The sequence below is a fragment of the Centrocercus urophasianus genome, unplaced genomic scaffold (genome assembly GCF_019232065.1).
Source record: "Centrocercus urophasianus isolate 14NV4802_14NV808 unplaced genomic scaffold, USGS_Curo_1.0 seq_20, whole genome shotgun sequence".
Classification (NCBI taxonomy): Eukaryota; Metazoa; Chordata; class Aves; order Galliformes; family Phasianidae; genus Centrocercus; species Centrocercus urophasianus.
Genome location: NW_024884756.1, coordinates 15,122,656 through 15,136,476, shown reverse-complemented (window position 1 = coordinate 15,136,476; position 13,821 = coordinate 15,122,656). Strand labels below are relative to the sequence as shown.

At 36.5% G+C, this 13,821-nt stretch overlaps 1 protein-coding gene across 1 annotated transcript in view; it reads right to left on the bottom strand.

The window, feature by feature from the left end:
• PDE11A (phosphodiesterase 11A) overlaps positions 1-13,821 on the bottom strand; it is a 121,287-nt gene that overhangs the window by 94,949 nt on the left and 12,517 nt on the right. The window contains exon 2 of the mRNA XM_042822383.1: positions 10,363-10,521. Within this exon, the coding sequence (XP_042678317.1) occupies positions 10,363-10,521 (159 nt within the window). The remainder of the gene's footprint in view (positions 1-10,362; positions 10,522-13,821) is intronic.

Genomic DNA, 13,821 nt, shown 5'->3' with positions numbered 1-13,821 from the left:
TTAATTTCTTCTTTTGCCAACTTCAGTCCTAAGACTATAGCCTTGAAGACTGCTAATATTGACATGGTTTTGCTAAAAGCATGGTGATAAATCTTCTGAGTTGAAGGTCTCCCCCTCCCAGACCAGGTTGACAATTAAAGCACTAGCTTATAGCTTCCACAAAGCACTGTTTGAGTGTTCTTCCTAGCCCCCCAGCCACTATCACTATGCTGTTCACGGGAAATATTCTCATAAAGAGTTTGCTTACCCTGATAGAGGCTACTTAAGTGTACTGCATAATTTTCCTACTGAAATTTGATCACCACTTCACAATTTTAAACAATATACATCAGTTGTCTCTGATAGCACCAATAATGGTTCTGACTGAAAAAAGAAACTATCATAGCGTGGATTAACTCTAGCATTCGCCAGCTGGGCAGGAAAGGTGAAATCAGTTCCACTCAGCAACAAGTAATCATCAACCTTGTTGACTGACTTTCACTGGTGGCCTGACATTTTTTATGCTTTGTTCTAAGGTTTTTTATTTCCAATATCCACCTTGATTCAGAAAGCCTTAGAATCTTTTTGCCAAAATTAACAGCCAAAGACAACCAGATTGGATACCTAACAAAGCCTTTTATATTCCTGTGATGCAGTGGCATCAAAATGCTAATACACAGCAAATATCTACCCCAGCTCTCAAAACCTGACATACCTGACAGTTAATTTTACAACAGCAGGAAAAAAAAAAAAAACATTTATCATTTTTCTTTATCTGTCTACAGCACACAGAAAAGTCAAATAATTCCTGCTTCTCAGATAGGGAAGTGCTGACTTGCCACAGCAATACCTGCCCACAACTTGGAGCAGACATCATTCCTGCCAAATCAAACAGTTCACTGCCTGGAGGAGCTGCTCCAGGTGGCAACTTCACAGCTTTTCAAAACTAAAGATTCTGAGAAAAACAACTGGCATGAAAATGAATAGGAGGAATCAACTCTTTAAAAGGGTTGACAACTGCAGGACAAGGGAAAATGGTTTTAAGTTGAAGGAGGGAAAATCTAGGTTGGATGTCAAGGGGAAGTTCTTTACAGACAGAACAATGAGATGCTGGAACAGGCTGCTCAGAGAGGTTGTGGGTGCCCCATCCCTGGAGGTGTTCAAGGCCGGACTGGATGGGGCCCTGGGCAGCCTGGTCTAGTATTAAATGGGGAGCTTGGTGGCCCTGCTTGTGGCAGGGAGGTTGGAGATTCATGATCCTTGAGGTCCTTTCCAACCCTGACCATTCATCTTACTTCAATAAATGCCTGAAAAAATTTATAATTGGAAAGTCCTTGGGTTGGTAATGAAGTCAAGATACCACATCTGGTAAACCATGAAAAATAGGAGTACGCAAGAGGAATTTCACCTAAAGCTTGTCTTATCCAAGGCGTTTTTCTCTGAACAGCTGACAGAAAGGTCACTGAGTCAGTCAATCTTTTCACATATCTTTTATGTTTCTATAGAAGAGGACAAGGATTTTACTCACTTTATGGCCACAGAGTTAATTTTCTAGATACAGAGACCACACATTCCTGTGTGCTCCACATTGTTGCTTACATACTCCAATTGCTGGATCTGCAAACTTCAGTTTCTCCAGCTAGCAATAAGAAAGACAGAGAGGAGGAGGATTGAGTTCCTCCTTTTGATATACAACCAGGAGTCCACCAATGTTAGACTCGCTATACTTTCACAAACCAGTCAAGCACAATTTACATTGATATGTAAAGCTGAGCATATGTATTTTTTGCAATTTTGTGTTTTCTAACCAGATCCGTCCAGACTACAGCTGCTGCATGTAAGAAATGCATTCAGCTAATTTTAAAAGCTGTGGCTGAGCTTAACAAGAGGGGGAAAACAAAAAAATAATTCCTTTTTATTAGGTGAGAATACTTAAAATGAAAAGTCTGATAAATATTAAGTGTGGAAACACCTAATACCATTTTTATAATTAGAGAGCCTACTATGCAATTTGCCCAAGAACATCACATGAGTCAGTGCCAGAATGACAGAATATAGTCCATAATTCTAAGGAAGCCTGTAGTAAGAAGAGAGGTAGACTTAATTTTTAGCAAAAGGATTTACTAAGCAGTTTTCAATATCTTATCATGTAATCTATAGTTACAGACAGGCTCAAGATCACTATTCTAACAGGAAATACTTTTGATGGCAAGAACTGCTGTACAAACATCTTCCCCGAAGCAAAGTGAAATAAGTAATTGTCAGGAGACGTGACATGCTATTTTCTAAAAGCACATAAATCCTCACAGTTATCATGAAGAACAGTTATGGAGAACTGAACAGACTGGCAGAAGATCAGAAAAAGCACTTCACTAGGGACAAGGCACTCCCATTCAGCCAACAGGGCACATCTCAAGTAATTGTTAGAATTGAGGTCTTCACTAGCTGTACACTAGAAAGGTTCTTTTACATGCTTCTACATGGAACCATGTTTCAATACAAGCTTTTCCCAATACAAGCTTTGCTTAAAGCAAACAAGGTTTGTCTAATGAGCTGCCACACATCCTTTCTACCAAGAGCAAAATTGACTCAGTTGCTTTGGCATTAGAAGCATTTTTTTAAACCAGTAAAAGTTATTAATATACTGTTCTCAAAGAAAGATTAAATTAATAGTTGGTGAATACAAAAACATCACACACAGTTCCTGAAGCATCTGAAGATAATGATCAAACCCACACAACTCTTAGCTTCTGGGTTTTCTGTTTAAAGTGTTAGGAAAGAAACATACTGGGTTCCTCTGTGCTCTCACCAGATTTGTTTCACAACAAGCAGCCAACAAATCTTGGTTTCACTCTGTCTAATAGCTCTCTCTATAGGTCAATTTCCATGACCAACTAACATTTTTACATCAGATAACACCCGCTCCCCCTGATGTTTTATCAGCTGTCTAGAGTCTGAAGTCACACCTAAATTAATTGAAAAACCCGTGAAGAACAATCTAACTTGAGAGATACTTATGTTTTGTCAGAATTTGTTGTCTGACTCTAACGAATGTTCACGAAATTAAAGAAGCTATTTTTTCCCCCCCATGTCTAGCAAATCAAGCGGCTTGTTTGATCAAGAGCAGAAACTGCATTCAGCCTATTGGAGCCTTTTACACATCCAGTGGAAGGGAAAGATAAAGAAAATAACTGGTCCTCAGCTTATTTCATTGGTGCTCTGACTTAGATTAATTTAAGCTCCATAGAATAAGGATCTGCATTTAGTGAAATACTCCTAAACAGACAGAGGTTCAAAGTTTGTCTAAAAGCCCATGAAGTCAGCAGAGATTCTTCCATTTAGTTTATTGAGCTTTGAGTTGGGCTCTAAATCAAATGCTACAAACACATTAACCAAATCACAGTCTAGGTTTACAGAAGAAAGCACTTATTTGTCCAAATCTCTCTGTATAAATTAAGAAGACACAAGTAACACAGGAAGAACAAATGGATTTAGACTCCCACTGACAACTATGCGTAGAATCCAGACACCTTCCCCACACTCACTGAATACAACAAGCTCAGAACATCAGCCCCCACGAAGAAATAAAACAAATGAAACACTGAGCTGTTCAGTAGAAAAGTCATTCCAGATGTCTGATCTAAAAGTTTGTTTCATGGCAGCATCTAAAAGCTTCAAACAGGTATCAAAGATTCAGTGTACTACATACTACAAACACAAAGTAGCCCCTAAACTTAAGATGCATGTATTTGAGATAACTATTTCACTAAAATATCATTGTAAGACGTCTTAAATTTGCCTCCACTCCTCAGAGGTGAGACTGGCAGTTAATATTTGAATTACAAGTCTTCAAAACAGATACTGAGACATGAGTTAAAGCACATTTAATATTCTGTAATTGAAAACAATTTAAGCATCCTCCATAGCTTGAAGTTATGACTGAATGTCCACAAGACTGAAACAAGCCCACTGAACTATTTGTCACTGCAGTTGCTTGGCAGTGTTGTTTGCAAATCAGTGATGTGAGCATGTCCTGATAAAACCAATATTCTAGTGACAAATTGCTTTAAACTCCCCCAGCAAGAGAACTCAGTTACCATGATTTATTTTAATTTACATTTGTGAAGCAAGTACTTTCAAGAATAGTGCCTAATAGACTGTTAGTTTTCCAAGATTGTTGTATTGCTTCAGCACCTTTATCCTTCAAGTGTCTTTGTTAGTTTCTGCCCTCTTTCAGCAAATTCATGTCTTGTGTTTGGATGCAACGGCACATGGTCCCATGAGATATCTTTGAGAATTATGCCAATTTTAAATAATAGATTTTAGAGTCACACTGCTATGCAGTTTTATCAGAGAAGGTAGAGGTTAGCAGGAGCATTCAATGCCAACATTGTCACATAATGAAATATATAAAATATGCAATAAGATTATTTACCTAATTTGTTTCTCATGTTCCATTCTAGTGCACCCAAAGTAATTCTCAGATGACCTTCTCGCACATTCTTTAGATTCAGAGCTGGATGCATGATTTTCACAAGTCAGATGCTAGCACGCTCTGAATCACTCCTCCTGATACCTTTATTTACTGCTGATTATTTCCACAAGGTAACAAGGCAGTAATACCTGACTTAGAGATAATTGTCTCTCAGCATGACTCTAAGCCCATCATGCAAAAATTCACAGAAGGCAAATTAGCAGGTACAGCAAAATCTCTACAAATCATTCATCACTATAGTAATCCCAGTATAGAATGTATTTAGGCCTTAGCTGTTGAGAACCAGAAGAGCATATTAAATTGGGCCATTTAGAATCACTAGGGCTGTTATTAGAAATGCAAGAAATAGAAATGGTAGAGCATGCAAGAGCCATAACTTAAGGTACTCTAAACCACAGAGTTCACTAGCTGAACCCTGGGGTCTGGCTATATTGCTCTTAATAGAACCATTCATAGAGCATAGACAACCAAATCCTTCCTGGTAGGGGCTGTAAAAATCGGATCTCACTGCATTCAAGATAGCCTCTCTCTAAATCAAGCAGAACTGAACTCTAGCTGATCCTGTGTAATATACCTACAGCTGATTCACTTCCTTCAGGCTAGGAGCATGCCAGAGAGAGAGAAAACGGACACTAGGAAAAGGGATGGTGAAGCTGACGATGCCACTTGTTAAGCCTCTGATGGAGGATTAGATTTGTTTTGACACCACATCTCAGGAGACCATGAAGTGCGTACAATAGTCTAAATCACAGACTGTCAGACTTCTGCTCGGTAGTTTCCTCACTTGTCCTGCAACACGACTCACCAACAAACAGCACAAATACTGAAGTGTCTCGTGTCTCTCCAGGACAGCACTAGCAACACACAGGCTGCACCCTTCTTTTCAAGGCTTTGTTTGTTTTTAAGCCTTCCAGATGAACTGATGTCCACTGTTGGAAGAAAACTGATATTCTTCGGAGAATTTATTTTATTTTTAAAAGTTACCTGGTAATGACAGTGTAAGGCAATGACTGTTAAATTAAGCAATACTTTTGTAATTGTCTATACCAAAACAGAAATCTGTACATCACTCTGGCTGACCAAGCCATTGATGCTGAGGATGTAAAACCTGTACAGCAATTTGTCAGGTCTAGTGTAGCTCCAAGCAATGAAATGGTTGAATCATCCTTTATATCAAAAGGAAACAGTTTGTTTAGCAATTGGAAGCAATCATTACATGCAAAAAACTTAGCAGTGATATTAACACCATGGCCAGAGACACAGAAGAAAAACCTGAAAGTCTGCCATGAAAAAGAATTGCATAAGCTTGGAAATCTAATACTCTACTATTTTACATGTTGCAAAACAAACTTGGTTACAGCTTGGGAGCATTCAAAACTCCCCAAATCTTAAATATTTTATTTGCTCTAAATTTCAAAAAAATAACTAAAAATACATGAAGTGATGCCAGCATCTACTTAATTGTAATTGAAAACATTATTCTTTGTTTTCTATCGACTCAAGGCACTAGTGCCCCCAAGTGACATTTTATTATACAATAGTCTAGAAGCTTTGCAAAAAAAGATAGAATTGCTTCACATAATTGTGAGTATAGAAAGACACCTCTAACAGAAGTCATACGTAGAAATACTGAGATTTGTTTGAAAGGGCCTGGAGGTAAGGTCAGTTTATTAGAGTCTCATTTTATAATTATTCTGAAGTTGCTACTTGTCAGAAATTGACATCAACATAAAATGGGGTTTGCTTGCAAGATTGTCATCAGACTTTACTGCACAAAGCACCGTAATACCCAGGCAGATTTTCCTTTCATTGTTTCAAAAACATTTTCCAAGTCTCTTTTCTTGCCCCTCGTTTTCTCTTGCCTCCTCTGATATAGTCTTTAAAAAAGCATTCACCAATCCTGCAAGACATTCTCCTGGAAGTGCATTTCTTGGTTTCCCAGAGTTATATCATGTTTTCTAGGTTACCAGTGAGGGAAAAAAGCTTAAGAGCACAGAATCTTAAAAAAAAAATAAAAAATAAAAAAAAAAAACACCAAAACAGACACCAACAAAAACCATAACCAAAAATAGCACATAGGCTGCCAAGCCACAGCCAATCCTAGACTTGCTACAGACCACAGTAATTTTTACCTTCTCACTTATTTTTCCCTTAAAGACTACATTTGAGAACCCATTTAATATATTACTGAAGAATTATTAGAAACATATTTGTTACTAACTGTAACAATAGTGTACATGACTAGAAAAAAATAAAGATGGCAATTAAGTTACAAGAAACTTGCTGATTGTGAAAAATCTTTAGTAACCTCAGCAAGGAAACAAAACACCACAACCTCAGTACTAACATGAAATATTATATTAACATGTTTATGCAATACTCAGTTGACATCAACACAGCAGTTTTGCCAGTTGAATGTATGATATTCGAATATTCTATCAAAGATGAAATGTACTATAAGATAAAGGCAGCACTTCAAACATGATATTTTATACAGGAACAAGGTATACTAAGCAAGTACAGAAACACCCATTCAGGAAAAGGTCCAAGTTTACTACTTCAATCTGCATTTGACTACCCATTCTAGCATATTCTGTATGTACTGCACCATTCATTTTACACATCTGTTGCAGAAATAATTTATTTTCATAGGAAAAAAAATTATTGCAAGAAAAAAAATTACCTTACTGTGGTACTAGAATAGTTGATGCTGATAAGTGATTTGTTTTCTTGTTGCTCAGCACGTTAAACACACTGCAACGAGTATTGTTCTAATAAATTCCTTTTGAGTTTTAGAGAACTACTCATGTTTGTGTGAATGGTAGCCCCAGTTACTCAGCTTTAATACAAATAATATAAAGCTCACCTTAGAATAACTGAGTAGCTGACCCACCTGAATTGTCTGCCATACCATAGGCATTCATCTCATTAACCTAATTTATGTTTCACTCCCTATCACCTGTTGAATGCACTTTCAATAAGAATATTACTATCCAGGCATAAGCCTAATCTTTCAACTCTGATCCAAACGGCTAGGTCAGTGACAATCTGCACTTCAACTAAGAGTTCACAATCAGCTCAAGAGCAGAACAAATCAGAACAAAATGTCGAAACAGATTTAGGAAAAGTATCCAAAGCATACAGCAGCACAGAGGAATAAAGCTGACTCTTCATGTGCAAATGTGTACTGTTTAGAGTAACTGCTTGAAGATCTCTACTCAACAGCAAGTGAGTGCTATGTTAAATCTAAAATATTTGCTCATAACTGTTTCTATTAAAAAACACCTGGTAGTTAATAGAAGGCACAAGAATGATTAAATCTTCTTTATACTCTCAGATACTGTGTATTCACTTTGTTGTATTTCACTTGGCAAGGATTTTCCTACCTGGATGGCAAAACATTCCTTTGTGTAACAATATTTCACAGAAAACAATCTATTTTGAATTACTCCCACTACACAATAAATCAGAGCATGAAACTATTAACAGACATTAGTCACATAAAGATTCATATCCTCAAACCACTGTTTCGAAAAACTATGAAATGGCTCTCTACTATGACTTGAATGTATTGCCACACATACATAAGTAGTAAAAATAGCCATGTAGTAACAAATTAAAGGAATACGCACATTCCTATGCTTTCTACAGAAAATGAGTTTGATTTGTGCAATGTTTCACAGCCTTGAAAAACCAAGGTTAGTTTAGCTTTAAGACATTTCATTTATGTCATACTGTCTTGATTCTAAACATTATTCCCATCTACTGCAATGAACCAATGAGGCAGGATTTTCTCTTTCCAGCAGGTATCACTTAACACCTCTTCTTTGTCATAGCACAGGAATGTCAACATGTAATAATGCACCAACAACGGCTTTCTGTCAAGTACTAAGTTCTTTTGAGTCAGCTTAAGTAAGTTTCAGGGGCAAAGTCCATCTCTACCTACGCTTTTACAAAAAATAGATTCAATACTACACTAAAACAGAAGCGGGCATTGTTTCATAGTACATTCTTGAAGGATACTCCATTTCTCTTTCCTGGATAGAGTTGCTATGCAGCTTGCTGACTCTACCCTCTTCTTTCCTGTCATTTTTTGGCTTCATTCACATTCTCCCTTCATACTCAGGTGTAGATATCCTGACTTTAATAGCACCATTTCCCATTTTCCCTAATTCAAAAGCCCTCCTTGTTGCTACTTGAACTCCCTTTACTCTCCAGATATATCTTAATGAAAAGGACAGAAAGGAGAAAATAAGTATTTATCCTTAGATAGGGATTTGAAAGTTTCCTATGCTTTATGATAGCATAAAGTGGTAAATGTAACATCCCCTAGAATAATGTTAGTGTATATGCCACAGGCATATATCCTATGGAGAGCATTCAGAGGAGTTGATGACTAAGGTGAGCAAGCTTAGGATTTTATAGGAAAACTATCACAGAAACTTATTACTACAGATAATTTTTCTAAAAAAAAAAAACAAACAAACAAACAAAAAAAAACAAAAAAAAACAAAACAAAAACCAAATACCAACATATGAACAAGAAATCCACAGCTAGTTTATCACCACACAATATTTGTTAGAACAAATAGAGTTGTCTGTTTCTCCATTTTTTCTCCAAATACTTTGAGTGTTCATATTAAAAGAAAATAAGCTATTGTTTCAACAAAAAACAAAAATTAATTCTTTGAAAGATTTTATTTAGAGATTAACGCTGAAATCTTCCCATTAAAGTATCGCATGAGAAGCCTAACAAAATCTAAAAGAAGTGTTAAGCTGAAGTTTAATAGGCAAGGTCTCTTGCATTTACAGAACAGATGTTTTATGTTACAGCATACGTTTTATATTAAGCACTTAAACACCATTAACACAAAAGGCTGCTCCCCATACCTTAGTGGTATTAAGCTCCCAAGTGCACCTGATCTTTATAAAAATAGTTACAGACTGACAAGTCATCTGAACCTAAAGCAACAGCTTCTACCAACTTAATTTCATTCTGAATCAGCTTCTAGCATCTCATTTATTGGTGATACAAATTCTTCATTATGTTTATTTTTAATTGAAATTACCTAACTTCAAACACAAGCTACTCAAGCTATTATTCCTACAGTGGGGGAGGCATATGCATTAACATCTATAAAGAATACGTCAGTACTGATGCTCTTAGTCTTTCCTTCAAAATGCAATTTGATATCTTAAGGTTTCTCTAAGCTTCTCCACAATGATGGCAAAACCCTTAATTCACAGCTTCTAAATTTACAAGAGAATAGGTTTCTGAAACTCTAGCTTCCGTACTGCAAGTTAAAATCTACAAAGAACTTAACCCATATGAAACAGACTATGTCATGAAGGGTTAATATATAAAGACACAAAAAAGGGTTTTCAAACATAAGTAACAGATTGCAGGCCAAATAAGGAAGCTAAAATTTTGAGGGCTGAAGAATTGGGGAAAAAAAAGAAAAAAAAAAAAGCTGTGAGAAGAAAGCAATAATAGTGTATCAGTTGTAGGTTTCATGAAACAAGTATCAGCTTTTCTGCTTTACAGCTGATTTTCTAAGACATTAACTCAGATTTTTTTTATAAAGCTAAGAAAGCATTAGAAAACAGATCAGCAGGAGTTTTTAGTATAACGTGGAGTAATAAATTATCAAGATACAAACTGAACAAAGAACTAACACCAGCTCTTCCCTCCACTCTGATAGGTAAAAAGAGGAAATAAATCGTACATAAAATACTGCAGCATTGTCATACCTGAGAAATTAACTACAACTTAATTACAAAGTCAATAATATTGAAGAATAAGTCTTCTATTCATAGTATCTGCAGTAGGTACTCTTAAGAAGAGTCTGTCAGGCTACATACAAGAAAACAGAAGAAGGCAGTCTTACTTTTTCATCATCATCAGAAAACGGGGCACCTCCAGGAGTCTTATTTATTGCTTGTGCCACACCAATAACCTCTCCATCACTGTTTCTTATGGGCATGCACAGAAGTGACTTCGTCTTGTATCCAGTCAGTTTGTCAATCTCATCATTAAAGCGACGATCCTTCAAGAGAAAACAAGGAAATATTAACACGCATAGCGTATATTTGAGCTTCCTTCAGGTAGCAGGGTACTTGACTATACATGACACTGAGGAAAATAATATTATGTTGTTGTCTGTGTTATTACATTTCCTATTAGATGTCTTTCCCCAATTACGAGGCTGAGGGAAACAATTGTCAAACTGCTGTACTCAAACCACACAAGCATAAAACAAAGAAGGACTTCATGGATACCACTTAAAAAGATCAGCCACAATACCAAGACCCAACCGAATCATCGCACAACTTGCTGGGAGCATACAGGACAGTATTTGGGTAGACAAAGTGCCTAAAACATCGCATACATCAGAGTATTTTTTAAGTTACTCCACAGTGCTCTAACAGGAAATTTAGCACCACCACTCTAAACAGTGTTAATGGGAACACAGCAACTAAATCGCCCCAATGGTGAGCAGCTACGTAGAGGGAAAATTGGTGTGATTCCATGTAGTATTCTTCATTCTTGAAATTTTTAAGACCAAGAACAGTATCATCATCAAACCAGGTTTTATTACTGTTACCCTGAATCAGATGAGGTTGTTTTAAATGATTTTGTTTCCACTTGCATCTAAGTATCAGAACTGTGGTAACGCAAAGTTCAAAAATCTTTTAATTATGTTAATTAATGCATATATTAAATCTCTTCAGCATGCTTAAGTACCTAGTATAATCTCACTGATCATAAAGCATCCACTTTCTCAAAAAATACAGAACACATACTATGAGCATGAGTCTGCTTACATTGCTTTCCATTCTAATCTCACAATCAAATAAGAATGGTGATAAAATGTTAAGGAGTAAACATATTTCAAAGACCAACTTATCAGTAAGATTAGCAAGTATTCCAAGTGCTTTAATACTTGCAAGAAATTTTAGAATGCACTAACTGTGAAAGAGGGACAATCCACCATCTTCACAAGCACAGAAATGGAAAAACGTGTGTAGGGTGACAATACCACATCTTTAGACCAAATTACATTTGCTCACTTCAAAATAAGTTCCATTACTGGATAGAATGCTTACTGAATGACATTTTAAGACTGATATCTGGTGATAGTTACATAATCTTACATACACATACATCCTGCCATTTCACATCTATATTTTGCAGATGCCCATGATTTCTGGTAAACAGATGGAAACACTTGTTAGCTATACTTCTTTGCCTGCTGCACTTTAATTTTAGTAAGTCAAATATGCCTTGCTGTAAGGATAAGTATTACACCACAGTACAAGTGTTTGCACTACAGAAATTGAAGAAAACTTCGGTTCTTTCCAGAGGATTATGAAAACATGTTGATTTAGAAAGACCCCCTCATGCCAGTATCTCTCAATGTATTGCTTCCTGAAGAGGAAACTGTACATTGTTTGGATGTGCAGTTTAAGCTTCCACCGTAGAATCCACACAGCTGGTTACCACTGAAGAAAGATTACCATGTATACAAACAAAAGAGCTAAAAGATGTATAATACATTTTTCATACAATTTTCTAAAGTAGTTCGTTAAGTACATTAACATTTGAAGTTAAAAAAGCTTTAAAGAGCATTATTCAAATCTTAGCTGAAAATGACATCCCGTATAGATTGACCAAAGCTAAGGGAAACTGAACTCAACTTTTTTTTGCATGGTGTTGTGCAGACAACTATTCTGCCATGAAACAGTACTGCTGAAAGACGACTGCAAAGTCACTCTCTGTAGAGAATCATCTTCAGTAACTCTACCATCAAATGGAGAGGGAATTGGCAGCTCCATTCTTTCAGGACAAATTTAGCATTTGGGTTGCAACCAGTTCTGGCACTCCCAACCTAAGGTAACTAAACTCTTCTACAAATAGAAGCAAGAGATATGATTTTAAAGGTTCAGACAGTATCAGCTGCAAAATAATATCCGCACATATTTTTGTCCTGTGATGAAAGCGCAATTGTTACATCCATACAATCCTTACATTAAGATTAAATTTAACTACGATAAGAGAAATCATTAAATCTTTATCAATACTAAACATTGACACATTTTCCGGACTACCTTATTTCTACATTACCTGCAGATCACAACAGGGAAAAAAGAAGTAGGAGGATCATCACCACTTCAAAAAGAATGTGCTTTAAGTGACCTGCCTCAATCAACATTAAGATTTACATAAACATTTGGGTAATTTATCCTGTTACGCAAATTTTTAGACCTCTTAACACCAATAATTAATAACAATTGTGATATTCACACGCAAGCTATAGCGCTCTTCTGCCACAAAACACCAAACTCTTGAATCTGTTTATTATACCATTTTTTTCCTATTTTAATTCTGATTTTGTTAGGGTTTGTTCTTCCTTAGACCCATTTCTGTCTCTTCAGTGTATTAAAAACTTTTTGCTTTCAAGAGAAGACTTTCAAGAAGAGCAAATTACTTATATGCAGTCTCTGAGAAGACAGTGAGCTTCCTTTGAAATATTTGTGTTTAACAGTTTGCTTAGGAAAGCCAGAACACCCATAATATACAATCAAAGCAACATCTGACCTGCAGTGGACAGCATCATGTAACACAGGGGCTTCTGAACCTGTCCAAAATGGTACCTCTATTGTACAAGCTGCCAGTACTGCAAACAGATGTGACAAAGGTACCAGTCTTGTATTCCTTAGTGGACTCTATGGAGAACAGCAGGCACAGAATGGACTAGCAATCTGGAATTAATTGCTGCTATATCACATCATATTTCATGTGGATTTAGGAAGTTTCCTGTCTGTGTTCTTTGTCGTGATCTCTACAGGAGAAGAGAGGGACAGGGATCCCAGAGCAATCAAACAGCCTCAGTTCCAGATATGTAACAACTTGCTCAAGTGGTTTCATCATCTGATAGCAGATTATCAACTCCTTACCCTTCTGTGAAAGGTAGTTCAGTCCCCTAGCATATTCAAAACAGTGAATAAGAGGAATATAGAGAAACTTACGCATTTGTTTGGGAAAAGGAAGAGATTAAGGCAAGCCTAATTAAGAACTCAGTAAAAAAAAAAAAAAAAAAAAAAAAAAAAGAAGTAATCAAGATGCGAAGTGAAACTTTGTCTCTAACCTCCTGTTGAAGTGCAGGCAGGAATTTCCCTTCAGTGACATTTGCAAAAAGCAATGAAGGAGACATAAGCAATGAAATACTAGTTCTGCCAGCATTAACATGCAATACATGAGAAGGAAGTGACCGGATGACCTGCGTTATATCCCAGACCTTCCCCTTTTCACACCTATCCTCCCTCCTAGTTTTCTTTCATCATTT